A 22,046-nucleotide genomic window follows, 5' to 3' on the forward strand; every position below is an offset into this window, starting at 1 on the left:
ACATGGGTGGAGATGGTAAGCTCCTTCAGGGCACAGACTGGATTTTACTCATTTTTGTATCTCTTGGGTCTAACGCAGGACCTGCACAGTGGATGTTTAGTGGTTTGAATCAGTAAGGAATGAATGAGTAGTGAAAAGAAAATAACATGAGGTTTAGATTTTTTCAGAATTCATTCAATAAATATTCAGCAGAAATTTACTGAGTACTAACTATGAGCAAAATACTGAGATAGGCATTGAATAGAGCAGATAAAAGACTAATTAGACATAGTCTTTGTCCTCAAGTTACTCACAATCTAATAGGCAATACAAATATATTGTAGCTAATCTAATACAAGGGAAAATGTAATGATGGCAGTGATGAAAGAAGTATAGATAAAGTGCTTTTGGAGTAATAAGGAAGGATGCAGTTGTTACTGGGAAAGAATCTGAAAGAATAATCAGTTATACTAAATTTTAGAGGCAGGCCTCCTTTAGAGGAGTTTACCCTTTTTTTTTCTTTCTGTGTATGTGTATGTGTGTGTGTGTGTTTAGTTTCCCTTTCATTCCTTTTGGATAAACCTCATCTCTATGTGTTTTTGTCCCCAAAAGTCTTTCTCTCTGGATCATAACTCATGAGAAATCAAGGCTCATGACAGGCATGTCAGCTAAAAATAGCAAAAGCCAAATGCAGATGATTGTATGTATTTTCTTCTCGTTAATGAATGGAATCACCTTTCCTGCCCTATAGGCCTTTGATTCTAGAGTCTTAGATGTTCAGTCACCACCCACAGTCAAGGAAGAGAAATCAGCCACTGATCTGGCAGCAAAACTCTTACTTCTTGATGAACTTGTGTCTCTGGAGAATGATGTGATTGAAACAAAGAAGAAAAGAAGCTTCTCTGGTTTTGGTTCTCCCCTGGACAGACTCTCAGCTGGCTCTGTAGATCATAAAGGTAAACAGAGGTAAGTGAACTCTTAGAGAAGGAACATTTTCATTTTCTAATTCTTCCACTCTGGGTTCAGAAACAGAGGAGTCCACATTAAAAAAATACAATGAAAACCTTGTAGGTAAACAGATTTAAAAGTGTCTTAGCTAATTTCTGAGTTTAATGGCATCATTTTAGAAATAACGTTTAGGGAGCAAAATAACTGCTACGGTATGCACAAGTATTTTTGTCAAAATGTTTTGTGAAGAAGATTCTGTTGCATGTAAATATAAAGTAGTTCTTACAAGACATAACAACATTTGGGAAGCAAGGGGAATCGTGTGTCCTATGAGATAAATGTTCTGGTCAGTTGCATTTTCTAGTTAAGAAAGGTAACCACAATACCATTTTATTTTTACCCTTGTTACACAGCATTCCAAATGATGTGAATAAGTCCCCTTTCCTATACCAAGAAGGCAGTGAAGAGCTCTCAGGACCTGGAGTCAGGACACATATGTTTAAATCAAATTTCTAAGCATTTCTAGCCATGTGACTTGTATAAGAATCTTATTCTCTGTGATCCTCAGCTTATTTATCTGGAAAATGGGGATAATTACTTACCTCTATAAAAATCAAATGAGTACTTTGTAAACTGTTAACTATTATAACAGAATTAGAATAATTAAATCTCTCTTTAATCATTGAGTAAGTGTCAGTACTTTAAAGCAGTCATTCCAAACTTAATTCATTTTCTACCCCCTCAGTATCTGTTCCTCATGCTGTACATTTCACAGAAGCAGTGACACAAAAGATCACCCAATTCCCCAAAGTCTGGAATTTGGGACTTTACTAGGATCCCTTTTGCTCACCAGGATTCCATTTGCTTACATTAAACGTTCCATTATTCACTAAATTCTCTAAATCCTACTTGTTTTATATGTTTAATATCTCCAGAATATCCTTTTACATTAAGGCTTTCCTAATTCTGGCCTAAATCGTCTTTTTGACATGTTTTCTTTCTCCAGTCTTTCCCCATCTCCAGTCTTTCCCCATCTCCACTTCCACCACTATCCTCACCCCTTTATTGGTGAATGCATCCTTTACTCTGCTACCAGGGGGATCATCTAACACAAAAATCTTTTCCTGAGGGCTTCCCTGGTGGTGCAGTGGTTGAGAGTCCGCTTGCTGATGCAGGGGACATGGGTTCCGGGAAGATCCCACATGCCGCGGAGCGCTGGGCCCGTGAGCCATGGCCGCTGAGCCTGCACGTCCGGAGCCTATGCTCCGCAACGGAAGAAGCCACAGCAGTGAGAGGCCCGCGTACCGCAAAAAAATCTTTCCATGAAAAGTTCCCATTGCTTACAAGATAAAAGCAAACTCCTTAAGGAAATTCTATGAAAATTTTCATAATCTGGCACCTGTTTTCTTCCTGCACTTATTTCCACATGCTTTAGTCCAGTTTCACTTGGTTACTTGGAGTTCTAGGACACATCGCATTTGTTCCTGGTCCGTGACTTTGCTTTTGCTCGATGATTCTCATCAATACAGGATGCAATTTGCTAGACTTCTGAAAGATTCTCAGAGTTACACTAGTAAACAAAATCATCACTTTGGGACTATAATTTATCCAACATGTACTTGAAAAAAATACCACACATGTGTTTTGAAATTCAGATCGTATTTTAATTAAACAAATGTAAGTTAGTTCCACTTATGTTCTAGGCACTGTGTTGGGCTACGGTGGAAAAAAGAAGGAAAATACAGTCTTTGTCCCTCAAAGAGATCACATACCAGTAAGAAACATAGAAATATTTATAACAAATTCACAAAGCAAGAAGAGAGGCAATTTTTAAAGAAGGTTATAGAAAGCCAAAGGTTAAGTGGAGAAAATATTGTGCCTTCTAATAAATAGTATTTCTTAGATTCCTGGATCTTGCAGTACAGTCTACAAAATAATTTGAAAGTCAACATGTAAACATTTATGTAAATATTTATATATGAATTTATGATAGCATATACACCAAATATTTATTACATAAATCTTATAAATATATATAATCTACATTGAGATTCCATCATAACAATTTCTTTAGGAAGTGTCATAAAGAGATACTATATTAGGAGATATAATCTATCTAACATAGCTTGGCTTGTAAGAAAAGGAAATTGGCAAGCACTTATTCATTTGAACAGATTTTCACATATAAAGGCTAAAAATAAACTATTATAAGTGTGTAAAAAATTAGGGAATATTGTTCTCATGAGTACTTCTCGAGGAAGCTACTGGATGAAATTCTTCAAACAATCAAAATGACTGGAGAGGTAACATCATAAGAATTGGTGTGAATATAACTTTAGACTTAAAGTGTGATGATGGTTACAAAAAAAAAAGAGTGCCATGTGTTATAGTTATGCAGTCTGACAATATAGAAACAGCAAAGTATCAAGCAATTCAGGGACAGTAGGGGGAGCATATGAAATTTGAATGAGTTTTTGATTGCTTCACGGCTATTAACTGAGCATAAGAGGATATTACAACAAATAGTTGCAGACCTGGAGAAGAAGGAAAACGTGGAATTTTCTCTTTATAGAAATTGTACAGCTAAAGCAATGAAGAAACAATAGAATTATTAGATGTAGAAATTCTCCTTTATAGAATTATTCCAGCTAATAAATGAAGAAGGAGTGGTAGTATTAGAATGTCTCTATTTTGCAAAACCTAATGAAATGATGGCTCTAGGCAGTGATTGTCAGTTTCTGCTAGCATCACAAAAGGAAAAACAGTGAGTCATTATATGCTCCCTGGTGGAAGAACTCAACACTACCTATGTAACAGAATTGAAAAAAAAAAATTTTTTTCTTGCCTCTAGTTCTACCTGCCAATTTCCAGGAAATATAGAAGACAAAGAAATGACTTCAGAAACATTATAGGGAAGCAAACAGCAATTCAGACTGTAGAAAACAGCAGAATAAATAACCTAGTTTCTTCAATAAATAATTTACAAAGATTTGAAGAAAAACAAGAGATGGAGGAGGGAAGGGATCCAAAAGATCAAAGTAGATTTAAGGGACTTATTAACTAGTCACAATTTTGGGGGGTTCTAATTCAAGCAATTGTCTGTTTAAAAATTAACATGTGTAAGAGACAATTGTGAATGTGCACTGTGGCTACTTAATGATTTTAAGTAATTATTGTCTCTTTTTTATTTTTTTTGGCTGTGTTGGGTGTTTGTTGCTGCGCGCGGCTTTCTCTAGTTGCGGCGAGCGGGGGCTGCTCTCGTTGCGGTACTCGGGCTTCTCATTGCGGTGGCTTCTCTTGTTGCGGAGCTTGGGCCCTAGGCACGTGGGCTTCAGTGGTTGCAGCACGTGGGCTCAGTAGTTGTGGCTTTCAGGCTCTAGAGCGCAGGCTCAGTAGTTGTGGCGCACGGGCTTAGTTGCTCCACGGCATGTGGGATCTTCCCCCACCAGGGCTCGAACCCGTGTCCCCTGCATTGGCAGGTGGATTCTTAACCACTGCGCCACCAGGGAAGTCCTACTGTCTCTTTTAAATATGAAAATGGTACTGTGGTTACATTAAAAATTAGATTTATTGTTATTTAAATATTTAGTTGTAAGTATTTGTCTGGGATTTGCTTCAAAGTAATACAGGAGTGGGAATGGAATAAATGAAACAAGACCTACCATAATCAGTAATTGTTGACTTAGAATGATGCATACATGGGAGTCTATTATACTATTCTATTTTCACCTGTGTTTGAAATGTTTCATAACAAATTAAAGAAATGAAATGAAACAATAAGATAAACAAGAGATTAGACCTGGCAGAAGAGTAAATACATTCACCAAATGATAACACTAAGAAAATGACTCAGAATATATCACAAAGGTATGCAGAACACAATGAGAAATTATAACATACAATTTAATCTAATTAGAGTTTAATGGTGATAAGTAGAAGAGAATCACTATTTAAAGAAATTATGGGTATTTTTTCAATAATTTTCCAAAAATGGTGAAAAAAGATGATTTGCTGAATTCTGTAATAACAGCAAATTTTGACCCAAATAACTACTACTATTTTTGAAAGGTTAATTGGATTAAGAAAAATTATTCTGTTAAAAGGAAGTCAGGTAAGAGATGGCTTAAAAGCATGAACATTCAGGGCATGTTCTTGGGATGACTAAATAGTATGGTGTAGGTTCAGTATCAACCTACAACCTAAGAAGCAGGGTTAAAAATAAAATTGGGAAGGAGAGTTAGGACCAAACAGGGATGCTGTATTCAGCAATCATTCATATTGTTACCCTCCGGACTGTGCAGTACAAAACCTCTATAATCTTAGTCAGTGTCTCTGGAACCAGATTGTGATGGTCCCATTGAGTGTTGTATAAAGAAAAGATATTAGTAATTAATGATCTTCAGAGGTCAAAACTGGTCAATTTTCTTTTGCCTTTTTCTCTACCTTTCCCTTCACCTCCAGCTACTTCCAGAAGGTTGGAAGTGTTAAGGACAGCTAATGCATTTGCACAGAAGTTTACGCATGAGCTTGAAAAATTGAGGATTTCCCCTAATCAAGACTCTATATTTTGTTTCATGACTATAGTTAGAATACAGAGACTCTGCTCCTTTGTACTCTATGGCTTAACAACAAAGGTGACCTCCTATATCCGGATTGTTTTATTTAGCATTTATTTAGAATGACATATACAAATTAATAGTTTTCTTTTTTACATATAATTTATGTCTTTTATACTTTTATTTTTGATAGTGGATGTTTTACCCCTTCGAATTAGATTCCAAGGACACTTCTTGTGAGATTTTCCTTCAGGATTCATTTTTTATTCAGGAATTCCTGTTCTTGGTTTTAAAGCAAACATTAAATTTGTCTATTAGAGATTTGGAAAACAATGGGAGATAAGTAATAGATATTGCATAATATATTTCTATACACATTCTTGAGTTTTAATTGAAAAATAATTTTAGATTTCTTTCGAAGTATAATGCTAACTCAAAAAACATTAAATGTTAAATTTTTCTATCATCTGTTGCAAAGATATTTGAGAATCATTTAAATGTATATGATAAAGTCACAGGACTAAAATGAATGTTTTCCTACATTTAGTAGCAAGAATATACAGTTTAGAGTTTTGCAACTATTTTATTAAAAGATTTCTAAAAATTATAGTAATTTTGCTTGGGAAAGCTGTACATAGTGTTATTTGCTGTTCTTTGATTACATTATATGAGATAAGACCTTTGGTCCTTTAGTCCAGATAGCTTTACTACTTCTTTACTTGCTTTTGAATTATTCACAAGGCCAGGATTATCTTGTTACCTTACTATGCATGAACGTATACAAAACAATTTCTTTGTTGCTTACAAACACTTGTGATGTTCATGTATATGCCATCAATTTTTCTCCTTCTCAGGGCGTGCATTTTCTATTTTCTCATACTCACCGAGAGAAGGTTATAGGTCTGAGATCCATTTTCCATACTGTAGCCCAAAGATTTCACCCATAACTAAATCTAGGAATTCATAAGCTCTTTCTGTGTCGTGGGCCACTGTGGACCCCTTCTCAGAATATTGTTTTTAAATGGACAAATGTCATGAGTTCAAAGGTTACTAATATATAGAAACAGAATTATCATAATACTTAAAATGAATTTGTAATATGACAACATATATGCTTCTTTATTAATGCATAAAATAAGATCTAAAAGACATGTCTAAATAACAATAAATTCAAGTAGTGCTGAACATAAAAACAATTTCAAAGTATCTGTAATGACAAAAATGTGATCCAAATGTATCTGTGATTTCTACTGGGACAAGGGTTTACTTACTACTAACACCCTTGTGATTTGTTCTCTACATTCGTAAGTGAAACAAATACTATATTTCAATTAGAGGATAATGAGACTAAAGGTGTAACATTTCCCATCCATGTTTATGGATCCTTGAATTACATGACTCCGGATTTTAAACCTCTGTCTCACACATATGAAATGCATTATTTTATTTTCTATTACTATAAAATATTCAGAAAAGAAAAATTTTAAACTCTGCTTTTGAAAAGGTCCATAAGAGATGGAAATGTGAAGAAAGAATGAACAGCTAGGGAGAAAGAAAAAAGAAAACAAACAAACATAAAAAATACCAGGGCAAAGTCCATGTCAGATCATCATAAAATGAAGCAAAGAACCATCTGTTGTTTCCTATTTTATACCATATTTAACATTTTTTTCACCTGAATATGACACTAGCTTCATTTTCAATTGGATGTGCAAGTTACTTTAATTCTCAGGGCAGGGTTATCTCAACTATGTTTTGAAGTTCAAAATATTCCTTCATTCGGTTCACTTGTTTAAAGCCTGAAGTTAATGGTCATTCAGCTTATGAAAAATAAAACGAAGCAGCTATGACCATATCCCTAGCAAAATCGTATCTACTATTTGAGTGACACTTTAATATTAGAAGGTATTGGAATTTTTCTAAAGGGTGGTTTCTCTCACTTCTTCACACAACCCTAAAAATGCCTTCCAAAATATTAACAAAAATAATAATACTTTATATCTGAATTTAATTAGGATAATCATTTTCACAACTATTATTGTTTTAATTCTCCCATTAATATTTTGAGGTCAGCAAAGCAAGTAATATCATTGTGTCAGTCGGGGTTCCTGCAGGAAACAGGCAGGAAACAGGAAACATTTGAAATAGGAAAATTTGAGAAGGATTTAGACACAGGAAGACTATTTACAAAAGGCTGGGTAGAAGCAAATCATAATGGATGGCACAACAGCCCAGGACCCTGGTCTGAAGAGTCAGATGCCTTGGGAGAAGCCGTGACCTTCAGTTAGGAGGAAGTGATCTTGCAAGGAGGCAGCGAGGGGAAAATTATCCTGACTTCACTTCCTCTCTCCTTCCACTCTCTCCTGCCAAGGCTGCCCATTAGGCCTGTCCCAAACCAAAGCCAGGGAGCACAGGCACTTTTCCGGGATCCAGAGAGGTTAGTTTCCTGGACTGAAAGTAGGGTGAGAAAAGTCAGAGAATGTATCTGGAGAACAGATGGAAGACGCCCAGCACAGTTATATACATTCTATAGATTCAGGTCAATAAACACTTTGCTCTCTAACATTGTTATTATAACCACTTAACTGAAAGAGAAGACTCCATAGAACATAATTAGAAAAGCAACTTTATCCCTCACCCACATGCATTCAAACCCATTCAGTAGGAGTTGTTTCCTATCTCTTGCGTAAAAACACAGGCAGGTGCTATGACTCTACAGGTCACACTGAAATAATAAAAATTTGTCTCATCGCTTTTATTAGAAAAACAATCATATTTCAGTAATTAAAATAATAAAAATAATATGTTTTAGCCCAAACTATGAATATTAATAATGTTTCTCCTTTTCAAGCTGGAAAGCTGCACTGGGAAGAGGTGTGTGGTCAGTTTGTCCTCACCCCTTCCTCTACCACACTGGGCTGCTTTATGTCTCCTCCAGTACTGGGGATGTGGGTGCAGAGAAGTAAAGAAAAGTCTTACTTGACTGATGCTATCATGACTTGACTTTTGTGCTCTCTGGCCTCAGTAAATGCTCAAAGATGATTCCTCACCATGGGCCGTTTTATGCGGTCACTGCATAACCCCAGTAGGGAACATTGACATAAATATCTTGCCTCCAGCAGCGCTTCTCTTTCAGCAGGTCAGTTTTACTCCTCACCTTTATCCTACCCGCTCAGTTTCTTCATTTGACACCACCAGCAGCATCCTGGTGCCTCACCCATAACCCCTGGCCAAAAGCCCTTCGGGGAAGTTTCCTTTTATCATTAGCCTAGGCCAACTCTACCCACATGCTCGCTCTACATCTGTTCCACAGAAAACCCACATCCTTGACTCTGGTCACTGAAAGTAAAGCTGTCGCTTATATAACCATTTCTTCATGCTGGCATCGAGCCAATTCTTACAGCATCCTGCCCTTTAGATTTCATAGTCTGTTCTGTGAGGGCTACCCTGCTTCAATGGGTATATGTCAAGATTTTCTTGAAGCCCTTTCTCTATATGAAAGAAGAGGGAAATGTTACTGTTCTCCAAAAACCTGCTCCAGAGAAATTCTCCTTCTTTACCTATTCGGTATCAATCTTTTTATTGGATGAAGGTTGAGAAAATTAGTTTGTAACAACCTCCTTTACAAATAGTGCATAACTCTAGCACCTTACTTTGGAATGCAAGAGAAAATACCACTGTTTTGTTTTTTGTTTTTTTCCACTTCAACTTTTCTAGGCCACAGCCAAAACTGAGATAGAAAGAATCCCATTTTAACATTCTGATACACTGGGTTTTTTTTTTATTCCTAACACCCTAAGAAGATATTAGCCCCATTTTATTAGTATATTTTCACAGATATAAAATGATTTCCTTGGCATAATGTAGCTAGAACATCAAGTTGTTGAACTCCAAGTTCAATGACTTTCCACTGAAATAAGCTGCTTATGATAAAGAAATTAAAGTTATATGTGAATAAGGCACTTGTCCAAGGCCAGGAAAAGTGAGATTCACTTAGAATGCATGCATTAAATAAATCATTTTGAAAAACTGTACCAACGGTATATGTGTGTCTATCCAAAGCCAGACATAAGGTTCAGAGTAAAGTTGAGAATAGCAATTCCAACTTCAATTTGTCAGATATGATTGCACTTCTTGATGACCATGCCAGAGATTAAAGGTGAAAATCCTAACATTTCACCTTTTTACTTCATTGTGAAGCAAGGTTGTAGGCTGAGGCCAACCTAGGTATCTCATGATTTTTGCTACTTTTTTCCAGCACTTAATTGTTAATACCCAAAGGAGGTAGTTCAAAATGGGCTCCATTTCATAGTGAAGAACACAGAGAAAGGATTCAGAATGTGGTGCCCTATTTCCATGTTTCCTTCCTCATATTTAAAAGCCTGTCTGTACTATAGGAAATGCCCTTGAGCATTGACCTTGGGTCATTTTTCCCAATAATTGTACTTTACTGCTTGCCTCTTATACCCCAGCTCAACTCCATGGTAAAGTTCCTTTACCTTTTCTCTCTACCCTAACTCATATATGAAGGTTTAAAACTTTCTCCTAAAAGGGATAATACTTGATTCCATATATGGGCTTTGAAATGTACATTACCTACTCCCCCAAAAAGAAAATTCTAGAAGACATTTTTGTGTAAATTCATTTGCTGGATAGAAGTTTTGAGTGTCATCAGACCCTCAAAGAGGCTCATGAGACAAGCAAATGAAAACCCGTTCTGCTCAATCCTACGGCTCTACAGTAGTTTCCAAATCAAGCATGCCTGGGTTACTTTACAGTGAACCCTTTAAATCTCATGTTTTGATTCCAGTGTTCCTGGTTTGTTTCTGAATGCTTGTTCATATGGCCCTTTCCTTGGGATAATACTTCAGAAGCTGATATTATGCCTAGTCAGCACCATCATCATAAGTTTAATAGAATTTATTTAACATTGAATTACCACTTTTGAGACAGAACTCCAAAAGTCATAAGTCAACTGTGTGCTAATGAAGTAGCAGTTTCTTTCATCATTCTAAACATATCCCATTTATTTAGTCATATTTCTCAGCCTCGTGTTTCCACGTAGAGAAACTCCAGTTAAGGAAAGACTGGCCCCAAGCCCCACCACTTTATTCACTCCCTCTCAAAGGAGAAGTAATCACGTACTTGATAGGTCAGTTTGCGAGGAGTAGTTGAGCATGTTCAGCTCATCCCTTTTCTTTCTGTTTTTATTTGATAATTATGACTGTGTAAATCTGTCTAATCCTCAGAGGAGACGTAAGAAAGTCATTTAAATGCAAATTAAGTCTTATTCTACATTCAGCTTGATCAAAATGACATTTTGATTTCTCCGCATTGATCATTCCTATCTTATTTCTGTATTGTTTCTGAAGGTGGACTCAGGAAAAAAGGCATTATGTACTGGCCCCTAAAAACTACATCATCACTCAGACTTAATGTGGTCCTTCATCAGAACATTCTGGAATTTGAATTTGAAAGCCTAATTGTCTCTTTTAAATTTAAACATGACTGTGGACTTCAATGATTTCTCTTTTCATTATTTACAGGGCCTTGCTGAGTCTCCTTCATTTTACTCTGTCTCATACATTAGTTTTTCCAAGCTCATATATTTATATCTAACTTCCTATAGTCAGTTATTAATTCTGTAATTTTAAATTGTGGTAACCAACATTGCAGGACTCAGGGGTCACCATTTGTTTTATTGTTTTCATATGCCCCATAAGTTCTTCCTGGAACCTCCAAACTTGGCTGTGATCTCTTCTCTTGTGGAATCCCAAAGCACTTTGAATCTTACCATATTAGATCTCTATTGCTATGCAAACAAGTTACCCAAAACGTAGCAGCTTAAGACAATAATAAACATTTATGTTCTCACTCAGTTTCTGTGCATCAAAAATCTAGGAAAATTTACCTGGGTGATTCTGGTTCAGGGTCTCTCCCAAGGTTACAGTGAAGAAGTTGGCCAGGGCTGCAGTCATCTGAAGGCTACATGGGGCCTGGGGATATCCATTTCCAAAACGGCCCACTCGTAAGGCTGATGACAGGAAGTCTCAGTCCCTCACTAGCTGTTGGCAGAAGGCCTTAGTTCATTGCCATGTAAACCTCTCTATAGGGCTGTGAGATGAACTTAGGAAATGGCAACTGACTTCCCCTAGAGGGGGTGATCCAACAAAGCAAGGCAGAAGCTGCAATATTTTTCATTACTTAGCTTTAGAAGTCATTTCCACAATATGCTATTGGTTACAGAGGTCAGCCCTGTTCAATGTGGAAGCAGACTGCATTATAGTAGAATTATTGGGGTTTATCTTGGAGCCTGGCTACTATACTCACCTAAGCTTTAAAGTATATTTATTTAATTCTGTGTTTTACTCATCTAAATTACTGAACTATTTAAATGAACATTCTCTGTTAGCCATTACTATACTTTCCCTTTTTGCTGTTACTCAATGTTGGTAGAGCTGCATGCGCTTCTTGAAAGGGGCCAAGCATTTTATTGTCCCTTTAAGATGTAACAGCAAATCAGACTATTGTTTTTAGGGAACACCCTCCACACTCTGATTCCAAAACAGTAAGCTGGATCAATAAAAATTGTTGTGTATCCTACAGTTGGGGGAAAAAATGTTTAAGTTCACATGAAACGACTATTAAAATTAACGAAGGGGCTTCCCTGGTGACGCAGTGGTTGAGGGTCCGCCTGCCGATGCAGGTGACACGGGTTCGTGCCCCGGTCTGGGAAGATCCCACATGCCGCAGAGCGGCTAGGCCCGTGAGCCACGGCCGCTGAGCCTGCGGGTCTGGAGCCTGTGCTCCACAACGCGAGAGGCCGCAACGGGAGAGGCCGCAGCAGTGAGAGGCCCGCGTACCGCCAAAAAAAAAAAAAAAAAAAAAAAAAAATTAACGAAGTATCTGTTCACAAAATAAGCCTTAAAATTTTTAAAGGCTTGGTTATCATACAGAACATATTCTCAGACCATGACATAATTAAATAAGTAACAAAAGGATAACTAAAAAAGAAGCTACAGTTCTCAACTCATTTCATGAGAATAGCATTATCTGGACACCAAAACCATGTGTGGAGAGAACAAGAAAAGAAAATTACAGGACAACTTCATTAATAATTATAGATACGAATTCCTAACAAAAAAATCAACAAAACAATTCCAAAAATATATCAAAAAGATAACACACCAATATCATGTTGGGTTTATCACAAAAATACAGTACAATGTTGATTTGCTTTAGAAAGTCAAATAATAGAACTAATAAATTGAAGAAATAAAACCATATCATCTCAAAAGATGCAGAAATAGCATTCAATAAAATTAAACATCTATTCATGATCTAAATCACCAGTGGACTAATAACAGAAGGGACCTTTTTTAACCAAATAAGGGACTCCTATTAAAAAATCCTACAACATGTATTCTTAAATGATAAGCAACAACAAATCCAATAAATTATTGAAGGTCTTTATGGAGAACATTATAAAAATATACAAAAAGGCATTAAAGATAAACTAAATAACTGATCTTGGATAGTAAGATTTAATATTATGAAGATTTCAATTTTCTCCAACTTGATTTATACCTTAGATTCAATACCATTCCAGGTAAAACTGCAAAAGGATTTCCCATGAAACTTGACAAGGTGAATCTAAAATTTATGAATACTTAGGTGTGAATATAGAAAAAAAAGGAGAAATATGACCCCTATGTCACTCCATAAATAACAAATAATTTTAAAAGGTTTAAAAATATAAATGTGAAAAGCAAAACTGCAAGAGGTTTTAGGACAACATAGGATAATATTTTTGTAACATTAGAGGTGATTTAATGAACAAAACGTAAAACTATTGATAAATTTCAAAACAAAATTAAAGATTTTCATAAAAGACACAATAAAGAAGATTAACTACAAATGGGAAAGGATATTTGCTCATAACTGACAAGGTCTAATATTCAGAGTATAAGAAATTCTCCTACAAATCAATATTGAAAAGAAAAACAAACCAATAGAAAAACAGGCAGCAGACTTAGGTACTTCCAAAAGAAGAAATCCAAGTGGCCAATAAGCAAAGGGAAAGGTGAGCAACTTCATTAGTATTCACGGAAAGCAAACTAAGAACACAATGAGATACAACAACAAATGCACTAGATTGGCAAAATTAAAAGTCCACAGTGGGAGGGTTGGCATAGATTTGAAACAGTAGGAACTGTCATACACTGCTCTTGGGTGTGTAAATTGGTACAACAACTTTGGAAAACAGTCTGGAACTATGTAATAAAATTAAGTATAGGCATAACTAGCAATTCTACTTCTAAAAATATACTGTAGAGAGATCCTTAAATGTGCATTGCAAACATGTGTAAGAAAATTTCTAGCTGAACAGCACATAACAATAAAGAAAAAGAAATACCTCAAATTCCCATCCATGGTAAAATGTATTAATAAGCTGTTGTATATTCATTATTCATTATTCATACAATGAAATACCATACAACACTGAACATAAAAGAACTACATCTACACATGACAACACGGACGAATCTCAAAACACAATATTTGCTGAAAGAAGTCAAGAAGTATTCGCACATTTCTTTCAAATAAAATTCTAGAGCCATCTAAACTAACGAAGAGACTTTTGAACAAAACATATAGATTATAAAGAAAATGAAGGGAGATATTAGATCAAAATTCATCCTACAGATTACCTCTGGGACAAAGTCATGGGAGGGATTCAACTTGGGAGGAAGAAAACTGAGGACTTCTAAAGTACTGGTAATATTTTATTTCTTAACTTTGTGCTACCAATAGGGATGTTTATTTTATTTTTTTAAACTGAACATATGTGAATTTATAGACTCTTTGGTATGTACGAAGTGATTCTAAATAAAAAGTTTAAATATAAGTTTTATAACAGTTATTTTAGAATGGTGAACATCTTTAGAAATTGAATTATCAAATTATTATTATTTTTTTTGTGGTACGTGGGCCACTCACTGTTGTGGCCTCTCCCCTTGCGGAGCACAGGCTCCGGACGCGCAGCTCAGCGGCCATGGCTCACGGGCCCAGCCGCTCCGCAGCATGTGGGATCTTCCCGGACCAGGGCATGAACCCGTGTCCCCTGCATCGGCAGGCGGACTCTCAACCACTGCGCCACCAGGGAAGCCCAAAGAATATAAATTTTAAAGAAAATCCTATTTGGCTCAGGAAGTCTGTATTTTAGTCTGAAGTTTAAAATTATATTTAAAATAATCCATCCTTCTTATATTATTTTAATAGTTATTCTGTATCCTTAAACTACTTTCAGAATATTTTAGAATGGAAAAGGTGGATTGTTTTAAATGGATATATAATATAAGCCATGTCATACTGTTATTTTGTCACAAGAGGGACTAGATAGTCAAAAAGTATGGTTTTCCCTTTTGGTCTTAAAAATATTTTTCTATGTTAACATTTATGTTTTATACACTGTGTATTACTGTCAGTGTATGTGTTGTAGATTGTAGTATGGTTATATATATTTCATATCAGCAAAAATGTAAGAGAAATACTAGTTTACCATTTCACTTCTGAATAGATAGAAACTGTGTAGAAATTATTTAACTTATTAAGGTATTGTTGTTTTTCGGTAAGTAGAAGTAATAAATAGAATCCAAGTCAACATCCCCTGGTTGCTAATACTTTTGGGATCAAATCTGGGGGAAAGAAGGGAAGGAAAGAGTAGGGAAGAAGGAAGGAGAAAAAGAGTTTATTTTTGCTTTTAACCATACCACAACTCCCTCTAGTTTACTTGACCAGGAAAAGTAGATTAACCATAGTAAAGAAAGAAAAAAATGTTATTTTCATTTATTTTACCTTGACTTTTGAAAATATACATTGGTAGTATGGACCAATAAATGTTCTGTTCTAATTTATAATGATGCATGAAACCATCATACTTCTCTTTAAGAAACTAAAAGGATTATTTTTTGTGACACTATCCATTCTGCAGAAGCTTTGGGAGGTCAGTTCACATGTGAGGCACTACTCTTTCCCCAGGTGCCATTTTCTTCCTCTTCTCATCAGTCCTCTGAACACCTGGAAGGGGCTGGTTTCTCACTTCTTCTGCTTGTCTGGGACTTTCCCTGAGCATTTTCCTCCATCCCGGGATGGCTTCTACCTTACCCCTTCCCTGGAGTTATAACGGGGAGTGGTCCATGAAGGAATTTAAGGGCTCAAGGAATAAAAATCACATCAGTTTAATGTTTTTATGTATTAACCATTTATACTCAGACATCAGCCCTAAATCATACAAACAAATGTATTCAGTTTTTTTTTTTATTTCTATGGTAATAAATTACCACAAACTCCTGGACTTAAACCAACACAAATTATATTATCTTACAATTGTGTAGGTCAGAAGTCCAGGATATCCTCACCAGTCACCAAATACCATTCTAGACCAGCGGTCCCCAACATTTTTAGCACCAGGGACCAGTTTCATGGAAGACAATTGTCCCACAGTGGAGATGGTTCAGGCAGTAATGCAAGCGATGGAGAGCGGCAGACGAAGCTTTGCTAGCTGGCCCTCCCCTCACCTCCTGCCGTGCGGCCCAGTTCCTAGCAGGTCCCAGACGGATACCGGTCCACGGCCTGGGGGTTGGGGGCCCCTGTTCCAGACAACTTTGATATGATTGATGGCTAGCTAGTGGGTGGCTCCTAAAATTCCTTCTGTAAGCTGCTATGGGATTTCTCTTTCACCTAGTCTATCAGCAGGATACAGAGGAAGTCAAGAGATTAGCAGGCTGTGCTCCTTGGAGGCTCTAGGGAAGAATTCATTTCCTGCTCATTTTAGATGTTGGCAAAATTCGGTTCCTTTTGATTGTAGGATGTAGGTCCTCGTTTTCTTTTAAGAATGTCTAGAGGCCACAGCGTTGCTTGATTTGTGACTTTCTCCTCCATCTTCCAGACTAGCAATGGTGGGTTAGGTCCTTCTCTGATTGCAGCTCTCTGACCCACTTTTCTTCAGTCATCTTCCACTTTTAGGACTCCTCTGACTACACTGAGCCCACCCATATAATCTAGGATAATCTTCTCATCTCAAGGTTTTTATTAATCCCATCTGCAAAGTCCCTTTTGCTATGTAAGGTAAATGATTTACAGATTCTATAGATTATGACAAGGACATCCTTTATGGTGGCAGAGGAGGAGTGACCATTATTTTGACCACAAGGAAAATAACTGCTTAAGTGAGGAGTCTGTAAATCTACTTATGTGAATAAAAACTATTTTAAAATATCATGAAGACATTTTTCTTTTTTTCCCAACAGTCATTATTTATAATTACATCAGAAGACTTAAAGCACAACTGATATGCAAATTTTCCTATGACTCTTGACCATTCACTCTATGCTAATTTTATAGCCCAATATGTTTCCCAATTGAATGTCAAGTTGAAAAATATGTAGTCAGTTTATTATCATGAAATCCAGAAGTGAAAACAATAGGCACCACTTAGGAGGGTGTGATTTTCAGAAACTTGAAGAACGGAGGCAGAGGTATGGCTAGGTGAAGAATAAGCACTAAGTATTTTTTTTGTTTGGTTTTGGTTTTTTGCAGTATTCGGGCCTCTCACTGTTGTGGCCTTTCCCGTTGCAGAGCTCAGGCTCCGGACGCGCAGGCTCAGCGGCCATGGCTCACGGGCCCAGCCGCTCCGCGGCATGTGGGATCTTCCCGGACCGGGGCACAAACCTGTGTTCGCTGCATTGGCAGGCGGACTCCCAACCACTGCGCCACCAGGGAAGCCCACTAAGTTTTTTTTTTTTTTTTTTTTTCCAGATTTTCCCGTATTGGTCATACTGTTGTCTAAAAGACAGTCCTGTAAGATCATACATACAATGCTATCTATATTGACTAGCAAAATGAAGGGCCAACCCGAGAAGGAAGATAGATGTGAATCAGCAGAAAAGAAGGCTGAATTAGATTTAAAAAAAAAAAGAATAATAATAACATGTGTCTATTCCTACCAATATCATTGGAGGGTAAGCTCCCCATGAGGTTCACTTCCTATTTTTAATATCCTTGTATACACAGTACTAAGCACAGTACCTGGCATATTGAACACATTAAATAAATATTAACTATCTTCAAATTAATTGTTTTAATTAGAATTAAACAATATTTATAAAATTTTTTATGTGTAAGATACAGTAATAAAAGTCCCTCATGTTTCCATTGTTCTCTATACTTTTCAGAGCTTTTTAAATGAATTATTTACCTAATAATGACATGAGGAACATTGATAAGACCTGGTAGTTAAGGCAAAAACTTGGCATCAAGAAAAATGAGAGAACTTTGTCCTCTACTATTTGTATAATATTAAATCCTTGTCATGTAACTGGCTCGTTTGTGGGTTCGAAAAGTTGCTAGGCGTTTGCAGATGCCTGTTCCCTTGGTTTGGGTAAAAACTCAGGGCTTGTGAACAGTAAAAATAGTTTTAGAAAAAAGTTACCTAGATAAATAGGCATCACTCCCATCTGCTGTAGCCCGTGTGACACTATTTAAGCAGGCAGTGACATGCTGAAGAGCAGGAAATAGGTTTTAACCTGGAGGTCCCGGTGCTTAGCGCAGCTTCTCAGATAAAATACTAAGTGAATATAGGAGAAAATGAGAAACGTGCAGTGTTATGGTAGCAGAGACATTTGAGCGCCTACTGTGACCTAGGGCCTGAGCCACACTCTGCAAGGATTCATTTAATCCTCACCCAGCATAAGAGGTTGTGGGATCTTAGTTCCCAGACAAGGGATCGAACCCGGGCCCTCGGCAGTGAGAGCGCAGAGTCCTAACCACGGACTGCCAGGGAATTCCTTCAAACGACAGTACAATCTTAAGCAAAGGTAATGTCGTTTCTCTAGTGCTTCAATCAGCCTGGGAAGAGTCTGCTCATCACTGATATCCAAAATTTCGCAGGATGGCAAAGGTGGAAAACTCTGCAAAACCACTTCTGAAACCAGTGGTTCTGTACTGAGTTATTAAAAATAATAAAAATTTACACAAGAGAGAGAGTTATTCAAACAAGTTTAACACTGTGATAAGAGCCCCAGTCCAGTTAACATTGTACCTTGTTGGGTTGTCATAATACTTCCTTAAAAATGTGTTATAAAGAAGGACAAATGAAAAACAGTCACAATATATAATAAAAGAAATGTCACTTATAAAAAAAATCCTTGTCAATCTGACAGTACTTAATTACAGGTTTTTGAAAGCAAAGACTACTTCTGACTTATTGATCCCAAGACAGCCACAAAAGGAATCATACAGAGTAGGTACATAGTAAATGATAATAGGAAAAAAAACATAGACTTTTTTGTAGTTTTTATTTATTTTTGGTGTTTAAATTATTTAGTATAATACTGACAATATAATGCAAGTAATTAGAAAGAACAAAAGAAGCTATTGGAAATGTTCTGAAGCAAACCTTTTTTAACTCTTTAAGCTGTTGAATATTGACAAAGTTGTCTTGTGAGGTAATTAGTTCATCACTGAGATTTTCAAGTGATGAGATTTATCATTGCTGGTCAAAAATTGAAGCAGAAATTCTTACATTTGGTGCGAGAATTAACTTTAAGACTCTTTCCTATTCCAAAACTATTTGACTACTGGTAATGTTCTATTTCTTGATCTGGGTACTTATTGTGCTTATAATCTGTATATGTCTCATATTGTTCACTTATAAAATACTTATCCTCTTTTCTGTGTGTATCTTATGCCAATAAAAAGCCTAACAAACCTGTAAGTCAACTCCCTTCAGCTGTGAGATAAGTCACTTATTTACATAGCCTTCTTAGCTTCTCCCTATTTCTATCTTCATTAAGAAGACTGAAAATGTCTTTTAATTCCAAGGCCAGTGTATATTATGCATTCACAGCTCTTGGACCTCTTCTGTTAGGATTTTGACTTGATAGCACCAAGTGATGGCAATAACAAATCAAATTAAAATGTTTCTTTTTAAAGAGATAATTTATAGAACATACAAACTGTAAGGCCTCCTGTAGGATTTTTTTAACTTTATTTTAATAATGAAGTATTTTTTTCCCAAACAATATTTGAGTACATATAACAAACATAGACCATCTCATACAAAGCTTCTCTAGGTAAAATCTGAGTGAAGACCTGAGACGCACACTTACCCCACATTCAGTCTTGGCATCAGCATCCTTTCCTCTCCCTCCTTCCCCAGGAGAACCATTCTAAGGGAGAGGTTGGGGAAAACTGCTGACCTAGTGCAATCTTCCTCAATTAACAGAGGAATACACTCAGATCTGAAGACGGGAAAGGGATTTACCCAAACTAAACACTCAGCAGATTGTTTCATCTGGGCTATTTGATTTTGGATAAGTTATTTAATTTCTCTAAGCCTAAGTATCCTCAGATGTAAAATGGAGGTAGTCAAACCTACTTCAACAGATGAATAGATAAGAGATGGTGTCTAATGCATAGTGGGTGCTGATGAATGAGAACTATCACAGTTATTACAACTCCAGAAGAAAGCCCCCAGATTTGCATGAAATAAAAGAGCAAAACTAATGATTGATAACTTGGACTTTAGCTTAAAAATGTTCTTTTTCGCTTGTTTCAGGAAAGTAGTAGATCATCCAAAAAGGCGATTTGGTATCCCCATGGATCGGATTGGTAGAAACCGGCTTTCAAATTCCAGAGGCTAATTGATTCCAATCGTGAGTACAATTTGAAGAAATATAATACCTGCAGGCTTTGATTAACATTTCACAATGGGCTAACTGATCCATCTTGGTTTGTAAATCCCCCTTTTGATTCCTTAGCTTATAAATTTACTTTTTCAAACATTTCTGTACTTGATTAGTATATAGATGCTAAATAATTTAAATGACATTAAAAAAAAATTCCTAGACCTACTTCACCCTAAAATAAAAGATTTAGTTATTCTCACAGACTTCTATGTAATTACTGAATATTAATATGCAAATATTAAAATTCTAATAAACAATAAGTCATTTTCATAAATATAGATAAATGTGTAGCAATCCCTCTACTATGAAGAAGACACATTCTAGTGACACACACAATTTTGTTGCTAATAACTACATTACCAGAATTATCATCATGAACACAGGAGAGAGAATGGTGTCCCAGAAAGGGTATTAGCCAAGGAATCAGGACATATAATCCAAATCCTGGTTCTGTCATTCATTATCTCATTTCTATCAAGATACCTTATTTCTCTACAGGTTGTACATTTAGATAATAACATAAGGGTATTGTAGACATTAAATTAGATTCTTGTACTAGTTCCAGAATGTATCGGACACACAATACGTGCAAGTGATAACAGCTTATATTACAGTTCTGAAAATTAACTCTGTGCAGAGTCCTATACTAGTGCTATACATGCATTGTTTAATTTACTCATCATGTTCCATAAAGTAAGTACTGTTACTATCCCAACATCTTGAGAAGCAGTACAGTATAAGGGGTAAAAGTGCCAGGTAGAGAGGTCAGGCTTTTGGGGTCAAATCCCAGGTCATCTATCTGTTAGCTGTGGCAACTTGCTTAAAGTCTAAAAACCTCTTTCATAAAATGAGGACAAAAATAATTTCTACCACATTGCATTGTCCTGAGGATAAATGAATTGATATACATTAAGCACTTAGAATTGTGCCTGACATGTGTTAAGCACTCAATAATTATTATACAAATAAGTGGAAAGCTTAGATATATTAATTAACCCACAATGCTACATAGCTAGTAATTGATACAAGTATAATTCAATTCCAGAAAGCTTAAATTGTAAGCTTATATTTTAAACAATATATTTAATCACACATATTATATGTTTTAAACACTGAATATTTGTTGCATATAAAATCTAGGCAATGTATTTTCTCCCAGTAGGGCTTACAGAGGGTGCATTCTTCCTCGCAAATAGATAAGACAACCCAGAACTGCTTTGACAATTTCAGGCTACAGAGAGAGGACTCTGCTTTCTGCTTTTCTCAAGAATCCTCAGACCAGTGATGCCCCAAAAGCATCACATTAGCCTTGATCCTCTTTTAATTTGTCATGTCATTTTTTTCTCCTCATCAAATACTCTCAACCACAATGAAAAGTCAATGTTTTACCTCTACTTTCTCATTCTCAGAATGACTTAATTAAAATAAATATTTTTCTCTGTGGAGTCGTTGATCAATGCAGTTAAGAAGTTACTGAATGTCCATAAATACGGGAGGACTTACTGAATACAGCCAACATCACTGCCTTTTTCAGCAGCACCATCTTCAAAACTCAGACTGAACTGTATTTATATCTAGAGATATACCAAGTATGGTCACTCTTGTGGCTGTTAACAATCACCACATTATATTTGAGTAGGAACTAACTGCTATCAAAAATCAAGTAACTCCTTGAAATTAGGGCCACAATCCTGTAGTTTCTTGAAGTATTGAGAACGTTATGACACTGAGGTTAAAATAATTAAGTTCAATTGGTTTCCACATGTATCCTATCACCTTTGCAACCCTTCATTATCACCCATTTTAGTATTTC

The 22,046-nt window shown here is 36.2% G+C and overlaps 1 protein-coding gene across 4 annotated transcripts in view; it reads left to right on the plus strand.

Moving 5' to 3' along the window:
* The window catches only part of OSTN (osteocrin), a 38,133-nt gene that overhangs the window by 13,165 nt on the left and 2,922 nt on the right, over positions 1 to 22,046 (plus strand). The window contains exons 4-5 of one of the 4 annotated variants that reach the window (XM_060150281.1): positions 731 to 945; positions 1,341 to 1,486. In XM_060150281.1, coding sequence (XP_060006264.1) covers positions 731 to 945; positions 1,341 to 1,443 — 318 coding nt within the window. In that variant the 3' untranslated portion in view covers positions 1,444 to 1,486. Of the gene's footprint in view, positions 1 to 730; positions 946 to 1,340; positions 1,487 to 10,855; positions 10,996 to 20,103; positions 20,201 to 22,046 lie in introns of those variants that run through there. The other 3 variants (XM_060150280.1, XM_060150283.1, XM_060150282.1) reach the window with 3 other exon arrangements.

Source organism: Lagenorhynchus albirostris, chromosome 5 (genome assembly GCF_949774975.1).
Source record: "Lagenorhynchus albirostris chromosome 5, mLagAlb1.1, whole genome shotgun sequence".
NCBI lineage: Eukaryota > Metazoa > Chordata > Mammalia > Artiodactyla > Delphinidae > Lagenorhynchus > Lagenorhynchus albirostris.